At 54.1% G+C, this 13,624-nt stretch overlaps 1 protein-coding gene across 3 annotated transcripts in view; it reads right to left on the bottom strand.

Moving 5' to 3' along the window:
- Positions 1–13,624, bottom strand: part of LOC101026166 (protein tyrosine phosphatase receptor type N2) — a 973,501-nt gene that overhangs the window by 498,791 nt on the left and 461,086 nt on the right. For all 3 annotated transcript variants that reach the window (XM_021935384.2, XM_021935383.2, XM_021935385.2), the window contains one exon: positions 8,731–8,810. In XM_021935384.2, coding sequence (XP_021791076.2) covers positions 8,731–8,810 — 80 coding nt within the window. The remainder of the gene's footprint in view (positions 1–8,730; positions 8,811–13,624) is intronic.

Genomic DNA, 13,624 nt, shown 5'->3' with positions numbered 1-13,624 from the left:
TGATCAACTGTGCACTCACAGAGCCACCAACTGCCAAGGGGGTTGTGCCACACACTTCAGCTGCTGTCTAGCCCTGTAGGGTCCCCAAAGCACAAAGAGACAAGGGGAGAGTTTCAGATGCCAATGGACTGGTGGAACATAATTTTTAAAATAATTGAGCCTTTCAGAGTCTCTCAAGTCATAACATTTGGACAATTCATGTCTCAAGACCTGAGCTTGTCCCAAGGGGCCCGTAAGCATGGCAGAGCAGGGGAAACCCTCCGCCCTGCCCGAGATGGCCCAGGCTTGTGACCTAGTGTAGCTGCAGGGCAGGACTCCTGGGCTGACCATCAGGGACCCAGGCAGTGGCTCAGCTGCAGCTGGGGCAGGAGCTGCTGGGGAGGTGGGTGCCCAGCACCACCTTTGCACTCAGCACCACCTTTGCACTCAGCACCATCTCTGCTCCTCTGCCCCTACTGCTTCTGTCAAGTTGCCATGGGAACTGGTATTGGTAGAAGAACTCCCTAGAAGTGGCTTCTGGCAGACATCGGCCTCCCCTCAGCGCAGGGACAGCCTGTGAGCTGCGGTTGCAGGAGGAGGGAGCGTGGTGGCTGCAAGTCATGTCTCCAGGTGCCCGGGGGAGGGTGTGGGCCCACGCATTGTCTTCAGGGCCGTCCTGGCCTCTCCCTGCAGGCTCCAAGTGCACCTTCCTCGGGCACCCCTTGTTTTCCTCCTTCAGGTCTCAAAGTGATGCCACGCCAAGCTGCTCTGCGGGGCACAGCCCTGAATTAAAATGAGCCACTTTCTACTCAGGTATGAAGACACTGCCCTTTCTATGCGGAGGTGAGGGAAAGAGTGGAAACAGCATTCGCTTATGGACAAAGAGCAAAAGAAGAGGCTGTGAAAACAGACACGGCGGCCTCGCGTCGTGGAAAGACCAGGGCTTCAACACTCAGCAAAACAGAGCGCCAGACGGACAGCAGGCTCCTCCAGCAAAACCTGAGTCCTCGTCCCCCAGGCCCACAGCCCAGCGGCATCTCCGCCAGCAGACGCGGCTCCCCTGGGACTCCCGCCAAGTACAGCTCACCTCCAGTGGGCTAGGACGGCTACCACAGGAGGACACGCGTGCCCTGGCCACGGCCGCCAGCCATCCTGCCGTCCTCCCATCAGTCTAACCCTACAGGGCCCAGGGCAGTGAAGAGAGAAACCCACGTGCAAGGAAGAGAAACACTTGGGAAACTCAGCAACTCCCACAGTGTGCTCCGTGACCCCCAAACAGCCAGCAGAACCCCCTCCTGCACATCCAGGGTGCAGGGCCTTCTGCTGGATTTCACCTCCCCCGGCAGCTGACTGCACCTGCATCAGAGCCTCTCCCCCAGATCTCTCTGCGGGGACGCTGGGCGTTCCGTGGAGAGAACAGCTGGGACCCCCTCGGCAGCCTCCCAGGCATCAGAGGGTGCAGGAAGGTGGCGGTGATTCACTGTTTCTAACAGGTCCTCTGGCCGCGGAAGCCTCCTGCACATGTGAAAGCCTACAGAGAATCCCACGCACTTCCAAACTCTCACTCGTGTTTTTCAGAAGTGGGTTTTACAAGTTTTGGTGCGTAAAGGTCTTAGTGGAATTTCTATGGGTGTTTACCTAGGCTGCCCCCAAACCCCAGCCAACTAGGGGTGAGCTCCCGCGGCCACCTGTAACAGTCGGTCCCTCGCAGTGCACGTGCTGATGCGGTTCCTGAGGTAGAGGGGAAGCTGGAGGGCCCCGGGGGTCCTTCTCCCTGCGCAGGGTGTGAATTCTAAATGAACCTGAATGTGAGGACGAAATGGAACCTGCTCTCCCCAGCAGTGAGTTGGAGGGGGGCCAGGCGCTCCCCAGCAGTGAGTTGGAGGTGGGGCCAGGCGCTCCCCAGCAGTGAGTTGGAGGTGGGACCAGGCGCCACCCTCTTCCAGCAGGATCAGCATTGCTTGGTCATTTGCAGGTGAGAACGAGCTGCTCCCATTAACCGTGTTTCCAGTGCATAAACCCCCTCTGTATAAAAACGAACGCAGAAACGTGGCTGCCGAGCGAGGCGGTTTCCCAGCCTTTGTTTAGCAGCATCCTCGAGTGTCCCCCGAACGCGGCTCCTGGAGTTCCATGCGGGTAGCCCTGTCAATGATGGCGATGCAATTACTTTCCACCACAGTGTTGTCTGCGCTCGGGGTAAAGCCATGATGAAGGCGGCTTTCAGGACTTGTAATTACAGAGCCACGGGTGGCCTCTCTCCTCGCAGCCGGGAAGGTCAGCACAGGTCCTGGGTGCTGCCGGCCCCGAGCTCTACTCCTGCAAACGCTTGTCAAAATGCCAGAAGTAATTACCTGGCTGTTCAGAATGGAGTCACGGGGTGCAGCTCCGACCATCCGATTCCCTAAAGCCTCCGTCCAAACTGAAACTTGTTTAAAACCTCCTGGGCTGCAGCCACGGGGCACCTGCTCTTCGGCAGGCAGAGCCTCACCACAGTCCTTCCCTGTGCTCCGGTCGGCCGGTCCCTGCTGCAGCCCGGGGGAGGCGCTCCCAGGCAGACAGTCCTCACCTGTGCTCCCACTGGCCGGTCTCTGCTGCAGCCCGCGGGAGGCGCTCCCAGGCAGGCAGGAGTTCTTGTTCCGTGTCCAGCCCACATGGCCCTGGACACAAGTGGGGCCTGGTTCACACACTGCAGCCCCTCGCCCACCCACCCCCGACACAGCAGGTCCAGCAGGGAGACGGGCCCTTGGCACTGAGCCTGCAGGGCCTGCTGTGCAGACCCTACCAGCCCCACCGGCCCACCCTTCCCACACCGCACCCTCCGCTCCTTCGTCTGTTTCTCCTGGAGTCTCCTCTTTTTAGTTACTCCTCATCGCCTGTGTCTGTGCCGCGAGTCCTAGAGCAGGACTTCCCCCCAAGCCTCTCTCTCACCCTCCCTGGGTGACACCCCAGCCGGGCAAGCTGTGGGATCCTCAACCTTGTGGCTGTGGAGCGGCAGGGTGAGCGCGAGCCCTGCACCAGCCACAGCCAAAGCCCAGGAGCCCCCAGCCACGCGGATCCTGGTGGCAGCTCAGCTCCAACGAGGACATGACACATTGGCCCATGCACAGCGGAACGCGGGGCCAGGCCGCCCAGGCCACACCTCCAGCCTCACTGCTCTGGTGCTGTTTCCTCAGCTGCGCCCTGGGGGTCTGGCGAAGGGGAGCGCTAGGATCCCCGTGCCTGGAAGACCCTCCAAGGACAGTGCGGGTCCTTGGAGAGTCACTCTCATCAGTTTGACAGGTGTCTCATTCACCTGCACGTGGAGGCAATTTTCTCAGCAAGTGGCTTTTTTGAACATTTCCGAAGCATCCTCCTTCATTTCTAGTAAGTGCAACTGGCACCACTCAAGACTCAGGTTCTTATGCCAATCCTCACCAATGGCAGGGGAATTGAGCCGGGCGTGGATGAGGCAGACCTCACCCGACGCTGCATCCACCAGTGGCTCTAGAGGTGGGTGTGTGGGAGCGTGGATGACCGGACACCAGCATGCAGCCACTGGCCTCCCACAGGAGTGGGGTGCTTGGGAGCGTGTGGGTGGCTGGGGCCCCACCAGCACATAGCAAGCTCACACAGTGGCCTCCTGAGGGGCAGAGGTGTGTGGGAGCGTGGATGGCTTCGGGCCCCACCAGCACACAGCTCCACCTGGCGTGGCCTCCCTGGGGAGTGGGTGTGTGGGAGCGTGGATGGCTTCGGGCCCCACCAGCACATAGCTCCACCTGGCGTGGCCTCCCTGGGGAGCGGGTGTGTGGGAGTCAGATGAGGGATGTCTGCTGCTCGTGGACCAGTGCTGTGGTGAGCGCCCCTCCCCCTCCCCTGAGGCCACCTCAGCGGAGCTGAACCGACCAGCTGCAGCAAAATGCAGGCCAAGTCCTTCTTAGTGGCTGCTGAAGATGAAGTTCCCGCACTAGAAGAGTCCGATTCTGAATTCCCCTTGCCAGCCTCTTCCTGGCATGTCGCCCAGCAGCCTGGACCCACCCAGGCAGCACCCTGGACCCCACACAGGCGCTGCCTGGACTACACCCAGGCGCACCTGAGACCCCTGCCGGGCGCACCCTGGGACCCCCACACCAGGCACGCACCCTGGACCCCACACCCAGGCCGCACCCTGGACCCCCACGCCGGGCGCGCCTGGATCCCACCCAGGCTGCTGTTCTCAGACCTCACCTTCGGTCCTGGGATTACACCAGTCCCCGTGCTCTGCCCAAAGGCCAGATTCTCTGTGAAGCCTCGTCTAAGCCCTGCCCTGCCCTCCCCGATGTGCCATCCACTGCCCCAAAGAGCTGCTGTCTAAGCAGCCCTGGCACCGCGGCGGGGGGTCCAGGAGGGCAGGGCCACTGACTTCCAGAGTGATATCACCTTAGGAAGGTGCGATGCATTGCCCAAGACAGAATCTGCACAGGGTGGACCAGACCATGAAGCACCGATGCCTGCCTGGGGTCGATGGTTCAGGCTGGCTGGATTGTAAGTATGTGTTACAGAGGAATTCACTTCACTTCGCCATTACGCTTTTCAAAATAAACACGTTTTGTCTGCTTTACCAGAGGCCAGAAGCCTGGGCAGCCCTTGCTCCAGCAGAGGCCTGTGGCTAACGCAGAACACCGCGGGCTGTGGGGTCCAGGCCTCGGCAGAGTCCAGTTCCGAGCCGGGATTCAAGAGAGGCTCACAAGAGAGGAAGGGAGCCTCTCCCTCCATGTGGACACGCTACGTATGAGGCGCGAAACACAGAGCAGCATAGCAGTCACCACCCTGCTCTGACACTCACCTGCTTCACAAAGATGCTGAACAGGCAGAAGCAGGAGGACGTCACAGAAAGTCACCGTACCTCTGAATACAGAGGCGCTGCTACTGAAATGACACAGGGCGCCTCCCCAACAGGCTGAAAAACAATGGCAGCTGAATGCTGTGTCTTAGAGGCTGTCAGGTGGAGGATACTGAGGTCAAAGGGGAACCTGCTCAGGACAGGAGCCCTCATGAGCCTCACTCCACCACGCAAGGCTGAGTGCCAGAAACACACCCTCCATGGTGCCCGAGAGGGAATGCTTGAAGAAACAGCCTGAACTCAGCCTGAAGGAAACTCGGCCAAGCACGGAGGGGATTCCTGGCAATAAGCCGATAAACCACAGGCAGCCCCACAGGTCACCAGGCAGAGATCTCTGCAGACTGGGAGCCAGCAAAAGCAAACACTGTTTCTAAAGAATGATTAATTACCTTTTCTGTGAAAGGAGCAATACGAAAATTGATCAGAAATATACTATTTAAGAAGAAACTACCAAGGAAATGAAGAATAAAAAGGATTTTTCTGTTCTGCCAGTTCGACTACATAACTGAGCCACGGAGATTAGAAGTAGCTACCAGTCATTTCTACGTACTTTGTGGTAGAGTAAGTGCCTCCTTGAGCAAAACCCACTTATTTTTAATATTCACTAATACCCTGTGCTCATACCCAAGGTCATAAATTAGCAGAACTCCCAGGAAAGCATTGCCTAGGATAAAGAAGAGACGCTGAATAATGAAAAGCAGCTGCACTTCTCATTCGGCATCAATACCACATGACGTTTGATGGGGACTAATGTGGGATTAACTACACCCCTATTCATTAGGTTTTGTATCATTTTGTATAAAATTAGCAAAATGAATGCCCTTTGAATTCTACCGCCAGGGTGATCTCCCTGCATTAATAACAGTAGAAGATGTCTGCAGCCTCCAGTCCTCAGGCCCTTGAGGGAACCAGACACAAGCAGCCACTGGGCTTCCAGGCAGCACCCAGCACTCCCAAGTAATTTCAACAGCAGGCTCTTGAGTTCCGTATGTTGATGACAAACACAGGCACCACCACACATCCTTCCAAAGGTGTCTGCCCATCACCGTAGGGCATTTGTGATGACGCTATTAGGATTCCACATCACCTTTTAAAACTAGAAACCACAAGAAACTCCTTTTGAGTTTGAAACTCTTCCCTGCTATCACGTCAGCCTGTCTATGTCTCACCTGAAACTTGGTAAGAGGCTCCTCTTCACCGTGCTAAGCCCTTTCCCAAGGCCAATGGGCCAGTCACCGTGCTAAGTGCTTTCCCGAGGCCAACTGGCCAGTCACCGTGCTAAGCACTCTCCTGAGGCCGATGGGCCAGTCACCATGCTAAGCACTCTCCCAAGGCCAAATGGGCCAGCACCACACGTGGGCATGTCCACTGCCTAACTGCAAGATCTTTGTGGTCACAGAATTCATTTTTATAATCTCTTGGTTTTTTTGTTTTTTGTTTGTTTTTGAGACAGGGTCTCCCTCTGTGGCCCAGGCTGGAGTCCAGTGCTGCAATCTTGGCTCACTGCAATCTCTGCCTCTTGGGTTCAACCGATTCTCCCACCTCAGCCTCCCAAGTAGCTGAGATTACAGGTTCGTGCCACCACATCCAGCTAATTTTTTTGTATTTTTAGTAGAGATGGGGTCTCACCATATTGGTCAGGCTGGTCTCGAACTCCCTACCTCAAGTGATCCACCCACCTTGGCCTCCTAAAGTGCTAGGTTTACAGGCGTGAGCCACTGCGCCCGGTCAATCTGTTTCTTATATAGCATCAGGCACATTCATGACACCATAGAATTATTCAAAAATAGTTAAAAAACTAATTCTTTAAAAATTTTGCATGAATGTAAACAATTTTGCACACGTTCAACAAGCAAGAAACATTCTGACTTGCACAGCCACAGGAGTTAACATGGACGCACTGGTGCAAGTTAGCAAATTCAGGTGTTTAGAAAGTTGTCGATATGAGACACAAACTCAAACGTACATTTCCTGTGTGACTCCCCCTTGGTGCAGCACTTCGATAAATAACATGAACACATTAGAAATGACCGAGAAACTACCTTTCAAATAATCAACCTCATTTTCTCTAGACAGCCATAAAATAAATCAAAGGTCCTCGTCTGTGAGTACATTGTTACGGTGTTTAAAAAGATAACAAGATTGCCATTCCTAGCATCCTTGAGGTCCAGCAAACCTAATTTCAGTGGCGTTGCTCCCCGGTACTGGAGAAACTGCCAATCATGGGATAATTATCAATGCATTTTTGCATAATACCTGATCATGGATTTGGTCTTAAATATCTCCAATAATCAATCCTGACGGGGAACTGGGGCAAGCAAAACAGATGCCGTGGAGGGAGGGAGCTCCGGCAGCCACGAGGTGCTGAAGCCGTTGCTGGGATCCCCGTTCCTTCTTGCGCGGGAGTGTTTGGCATGGATCCCGCTGACTTTCTGCGCCGGGACCGCACTGGACCGCCCAGCTGGAGTAAGGATGCTGGGCTGCTTTACCGAGCTGCACCCCAGCTCCTCAAGCCTCACAGCAAAGTATGGCAACAAAATGAGACTGGGGGTTCAACTCTCCACGAACCTTACATCAGACTGCAGAAGTTTAGTACAACTTTGCAAAGCATTGTATTTCAACCACAAATTCTCAGCCCCCTAAATCACCACCTTGAGCAAAGGAGTTACTGAGGGCACGAGGATATCCCATAAACAAATCCACAGCAGCCAAAACAGATAGGACCAGCGACGTGCTCTATCCCGTAGAACATGGCGGCTACTTCCCGCCTTGGGAAAACTCTCATGGGAAAAAGAAACTTCCAAGTTTACAGGGCGCCAGTGCAGTGACGCCTCAATCAATGAGAGCTAAGTATCGAAATCCCGAAACAAACCAGAGTATTCTGCTGCATTTTACACTGGGAAAAAAAAGACATAAATTTAAGCAAAAAAAAAAAAAAAAAGTAAGTTCATAGATTTAGCAATCTAAAGGACTGGCTAAAAGCAGGAGTCATTTCCTGCTGTGGCTGGGTCCGTGGGTTCAGCCCCGTCTTATCAATGATTACAGACCGGGAGTGCCCTGGGCGCGGAGCGGCCCTAATGCACTGAAAGCCGCCAGGCTGAGGTTCTGTTACGCTTCCTGTGTTTTTCTTACTAGGCAGGAAGATTAAACAATACAAGAGTTTTCAACAAGCTAAAAAAAAAAAAAAAAAAGCCAGGTTGACGAAAATACAACATTGTGTCCACCACCCCATTTTGTTCTTCAAGACTCTGGTGAGTAAAGCGTAGTGTATTTCACTTAATGACAATTATTAATCATATAACAAAGATCACTCAAGCTCTATCTGTAAGTACATCTCAAAAATGTGTGATTCGCAGTGCCCAGAACCCTGGGCTGTGAACAGTGAAACTGTCTGGAAGTCAGCCGGTTTTTATTGAAACCTCCCGGATCCTTTGTGGTACCTGCCCACCACAGTCAGGAGCAGGGCCAGTGTGTGCTCCTGGTCTGGTACAAAACAAAAAACCTCAAAGCAAAATTGCACGTGCTCTGCACACACTGGGGTTACTACAAACACGAAATCTTCCTTTTCTAAAAGCCGGACTTGTTCTCGGTCACTTGCAGCCCTGTGTGTCCTGCCTTCTATCTGAGACAGTTCCACGCATCAGGGCAACCCATCCCTCCCCAGACGGCGAAATCCCAGACAGTGCCCACGGACAGCCACATTGCCCTGCGACTGCCCCCTCGTCCCCGTCACTACACACCAGCTTTCCACGGAAACTGTGACCTTCCTTTGGGTTGCTCCCCGTGGGTACTGTGAGTCTCTCTCTGCCCTGGCTGTGCGTGTACGTTTGCGTGCATGTGTGTGCGCGCGCACGTGTGTGTGCATGTACACGTGTGTGTGGAAAGCACCTCACCTGTGGCCTTCTCCACATCCGCAGTGGTCACGTTCTGGACATTGGCGCCCACTTTGAAGGTCACTGCTGGTCCGAGAACCCTGGAAGGGATAATTTAAAATAAGTTCGTAACGAAGTCAATGTGCCACACTGCTTTTCTGAAAACGACATGGAAAACACTGGTGTGTTTTTAAAAACACAAATATCCGAGGCCACTGCGGCTCCAGGCACAAACTCCACTGGACATCGGTTTTCTTTCACACCATGACCTTTGTTTCCGTTTGCCAAGAATTCTGTTTTTGGGCTTCGCTTCTCCAAAACACACATCACAGTGTAATATGCTATCCTAAAAAATTCAAATCAGGCCGGGCGCGGTGGCTCAAGCCTGTAATCCCAGCACTTTGGGAGGCCGAGATGGGCGGATCACGAGGTCAGGAGATCGAGACCATCCTGGCGAACACAGTGAAACCCCGTCTCTACTAAGAAATACAAAAAATAGCCGGGCGAGATGGCGGGCGCCTGTAGTCCCAGCTACTCGGGAGGCTGAGGCCGGAGAATGGCGTGAACCCAGGAGGCGGAGCTTGCAGTGAGCTGAGATCCGGCCACTGCACTCCAGCCTGGGCTACAGAGCGAGACTCCGTCTCAAAAAAAAAAAAAAAAAAAAAAAAAATTCAAATCAGCCTCCAAACCCGACAGTAGCAAGCAGACATTCTAGCTAGGGAAAAAGAAAAGTTGTTATTGAAACAGATTTTAGTCTTTGGTGCCCAAGGGAGATGTATGAATCAAGAGCAGAGAGGAAAGAGACTAGTATTTTTAAAATTCTTTTGACAGGAACCATTTAAAAAACTACCAAAGTCATTAAGAACTACTCTGTATAAAAACAACTGGCAGGGAATTGCTAGACAGGAATTATCAAAATTGTCTGAAGCTTCCTAAATGCTATGTCAACCATAATTTTGAAAAAATACATTACTTTTTAAACCATCTAATTCATCTGAAGACCCCACATGCAGTAGGAACTGGTTATTGTGCCTACAGCCATCGCAAAATGAATTAGGAGTCCAGCGTCCGTTCCCAAAGACAGATGGACCGACCCCATGTCCACAGACAACAGCCGTAGACAGCTCTTCCCGGAACGGACCCCTTACATGTCTTCTAAGGAGTAAATCCCCAGAACCGACAGGAAATGCGAAGAGGACCCAATTGAGGTGGGAGACGGCAGCTAAGACTGTTGCCTCCTGGTCCCTGGGAGGTGCCTGCACTCCCATCTAAGCCGTTAAACTGTGGGTACCGTGTGGCCCAGGGTCGCTTGCTGTCCCCACTGCAGCCACACACCCTTGCTGACGGGTACAAGCCCAGCTGGTCAGAAGTGCCACAGGTTGGCCGCCTCCCCTCCCTCCCCTGCGCCCGCCTCCCCTCCCTCCCTCCACCACAGGCTCATCCCAAGGCAGCATATGACACCTAAGGCCATGGACGTTGCACCCAAAATCCTTTCAACCTCACATGTATTTGTGATTCAAATATCTGCGCTCATGATACCTTAGTCCCAACCTCTGGTCTTCCTCCCTGGGATTTTTGCTCATTCTCCCGGCCAGGGGCAGCTCCCCCGTGTGCAAGCGCTTGGTGGAGGGGAGAGGGGACTGCTGCGCCATCGCGAGGCAGCACAGTTACCATCCTAACACCACGGCCATGGCTGAACATTCCACGTGGAAGTCTCAGCATCACTTTGAACTCAGCGAGGTCTGCCTTGAATCAGCGCCTGTTCTGAGGAGCAAACAGCGTTCTAACCTTACGGATATTCCCTTCGGCTTCCTTATGCCAGAAATATCCAGCTAGTCACCAAATTCTGCGGAAACCCTTGGAAAACGCACCACATCCACCACTGTCTCTTGGTTCCCACTGGGATCCTTCTAGCCCCAGCCTGTGCCCTATCACAGCAGAGCGGAGTGACTTCCTGCGTCCAGCTCTACTGCACGCAAAATGTCCCTGGAAGTCGCCTCCAGGGCTGACCACAGAGCAGGAGCTGGTGTCTTCTCGAGCCCAGGCTAAAGTCTCAGCCGCAGGCCCCAGGCCTGTCTATGGTGCCTCGGCTGGGCCCTCTGCTGGTCCCCACTATGGGCCCCCAGATAGGAGGAGGCCACTCCCTCCCTGGACTGCAGCTCTCCTGCCAACGACGTCCTGCTCGCTCATGAGTGCCGAGTTCTGCCCCCTCTCAAAGCCCTACTCCCGAGTGAGGACTGTGAGAGTGGCCGATTCTCCCTGTCTCCAAAATCTTCCACAAGGGCCCTGAGTGCCTGACACTTGTACTCAAATGGCACATCAGATGTTTATAGATGTTTCCTTCTTTCCGAGCAGAGGATGGGCTCTTTGAGGCATGATTCCTGCCAGGGCCTCACCCACGCAGGAGACGATCGATTCATATTTGTGACCGGTTCGACATTTCGGTTGAATGGTTTTCTAAAATTAAGAGGAAGTCCTCATTAACACAAGCAGCTCTCACGTACCCCCGAAACAGCACTGAGGACAGACAGCTCAGCCACAGGGCTTCCAGCTTACACACAGCCTCTGTGAAACTGTGAGTCTGGACCACAAACAACGCTGAGGACAGAGAGCTCAGCCACAGGGCTTCCAGCTCACACACAGCTTCTGTGAAACTGAGTCTTGACCACAAACAACGCTGAGGACAGACAGCTCAGCCACAGGGCTTCCAGCTTACACACAGCCTCTGTGAAACTGTGAGTCTGGACCACATCTGGATTCCCTGACAGATGGGATTGGAATTCCCTAAACCTAATTTTTCCCTCAGGTGCTGAAAGTTTCCTCTAAAGGGTATGAGGAGGAGGTTCTTGGTTTCTCAGAGTCCAAAAACCCAGCTGCCTATGCTATGAAGAAGCATGTGACTGATATGTGGCCCCGTATTTCCTGGTGGGGGCCACAGGAGAGAGCCACACAGTCCGTGTCCTTCCTCACATGCAAGCTGAGCGTCACCATCGCGTGGGGCCGCGGTGGTCGCCAGGGAGTGCTCCTGACACCCTCGGGGCATATCTCGCAGGTGGTGAGCACTCAGTGACCTTCGCTGTCAGCACCAGCGAGACCAGGTGCCTGTGGCCACGATGCGCTGAGCCCTGGCTCCGGCCCTTGTGCTCTCAGGAACCCTGCAGGAGGACAGGGCATGAGGAGCCATCTCCAGAGGAGACTCAGAGGGTCGGTAGCGTGACCCCACCTGCACAACCTTCCCTAACCGGATACATGCAGGCTCCTCCCTAAAACCCACAGCGGCTGCTCTGATGTGGGAAGACGTCTCTATCCCGAGGCCCCGCTGCAGGTCGAATTCCGTGAGTCACTGTTCTGTGGCCCTCCTGGGCCTTTCCGCTGGGCCTCAGTTTACTCAGCTGTCAAGTGCAGCAAGACCCACAGGTCCTCTTGGACTTGCTCTGCCTAGAAGACTCTGGTTTTCAATAAACTCTGGTGCCCAGGCCCAGCGGGTCTGCAGTAAACAGGGGCGACACTGGGCGCTCCAGAGCTGAGCTGCTGGCTCTGTCCCCAGCACCATCAGCAGCAGAGATTCCTCCCAGCAGGAAGAACTTGCCCAGCGTTTGTTACCACCACCCCCCCCCCCCCCCCCCCACCCCCCCACCGTCTGCTCTGCAGGTGGCAGATGGCTGAGTGCTGTGTGGTCAAGGTGAGAGGCTTCTGGGGAGGGAGTAAGGTCAGCCTTCCCACCAACTTCTTTCTAACCAGGGAGCCTTGGTCGTCTCTGCTATCTTGTTTAGCTTTCTGTCTCTTTAGACATTTGGGAAAAATTGAGTAAATCCCATGTGCGTATTGCTGGCCTAAAAAGGGGAATTTCTGTACTAATCGGGAAATAAAAAGGAAAACACAGATGCCCAGAGCCCTGCAGAGTCTCTTAGGAGCCAGTATCGCACCTGAGGTTACAGCTCTCGGGGAGAAAGCAAGTTTTTCTTGAGCACGTTTGCTTCCTGACAAGCGGCGTTTGTCACACATGGCATGTCAGGCATACGCGTACCAGATCTACTGCGGTTAAAGCAGCAGCAAAGAATTAGGGTTACGATCCGGTAAAAGTTATCAAAGCAGACATATGGAAACCCAGACATTAAGTTATACGGAAACATCTAGGTTTAACGAAGAAACAGTTACTAATTTTGACTTTCACATTTTCATTCAGATTCAACAAATAATGACTGAGAATACCACACTCAGTTCTCATTCTTCCAGGCAGCTGTGTTCTCCAAAGTCATCAGAAAGCAGATACTGAGCTATTGTTCCTACGGGAAACAGAGGGTGAGGCTCCTGTGAGCCTCTGGACACAAGTGTTTTTGTCAACTGATGGGCGTATTACCTTGTTTTATGTGTGTTTCTACTCAAAGTAGATTCATTGAATGTATGTGGTTGAGTTATGAATGCTGAGCTCACAGCATGCCCCCACGACGCCCATCCACACCCTCGAGGCCCATCCACACCGACGACGCCCATCCACACCCACGACGCCCACCCACACCCTCGAGGCCCATCCACACCGACGCTCACCCACGCCCACGACGCCCACCCACGCCCACGACGCCCACCCACGCCCATGACACCCACCCACACCTGCAACACCCACCCACACGCAGGACGCCCATCCACACCCATGACGACTCCCGTCCACACGCACGACGCCCGTCCACATGCACGACGCCCGTCCATGCCTGCAACGCCCGTCCATGCCCGCGACTCCTGTCCACGCGCACGATGCCCATCCACACAGGTGTCTTCTCCATCAGGCATGTTGTCACCATGTGTCCCAGCCTCACACACAATTAGCACACTTCCTTCCCATTACTGCTTTGGCTTTGAAGCATACTGTGAAATTCTTCATGGCCCCTTCTCCACCAGGCCCTCCTTACACAGTGCT

Source organism: Papio anubis, chromosome 4, assembly GCF_008728515.1.
Source record: "Papio anubis isolate 15944 chromosome 4, Panubis1.0, whole genome shotgun sequence".
Taxonomy (NCBI): Eukaryota; Metazoa; Chordata; class Mammalia; order Primates; family Cercopithecidae; genus Papio; species Papio anubis.
This window is presented reverse-complemented; position numbering and strand designations above follow the sequence as displayed.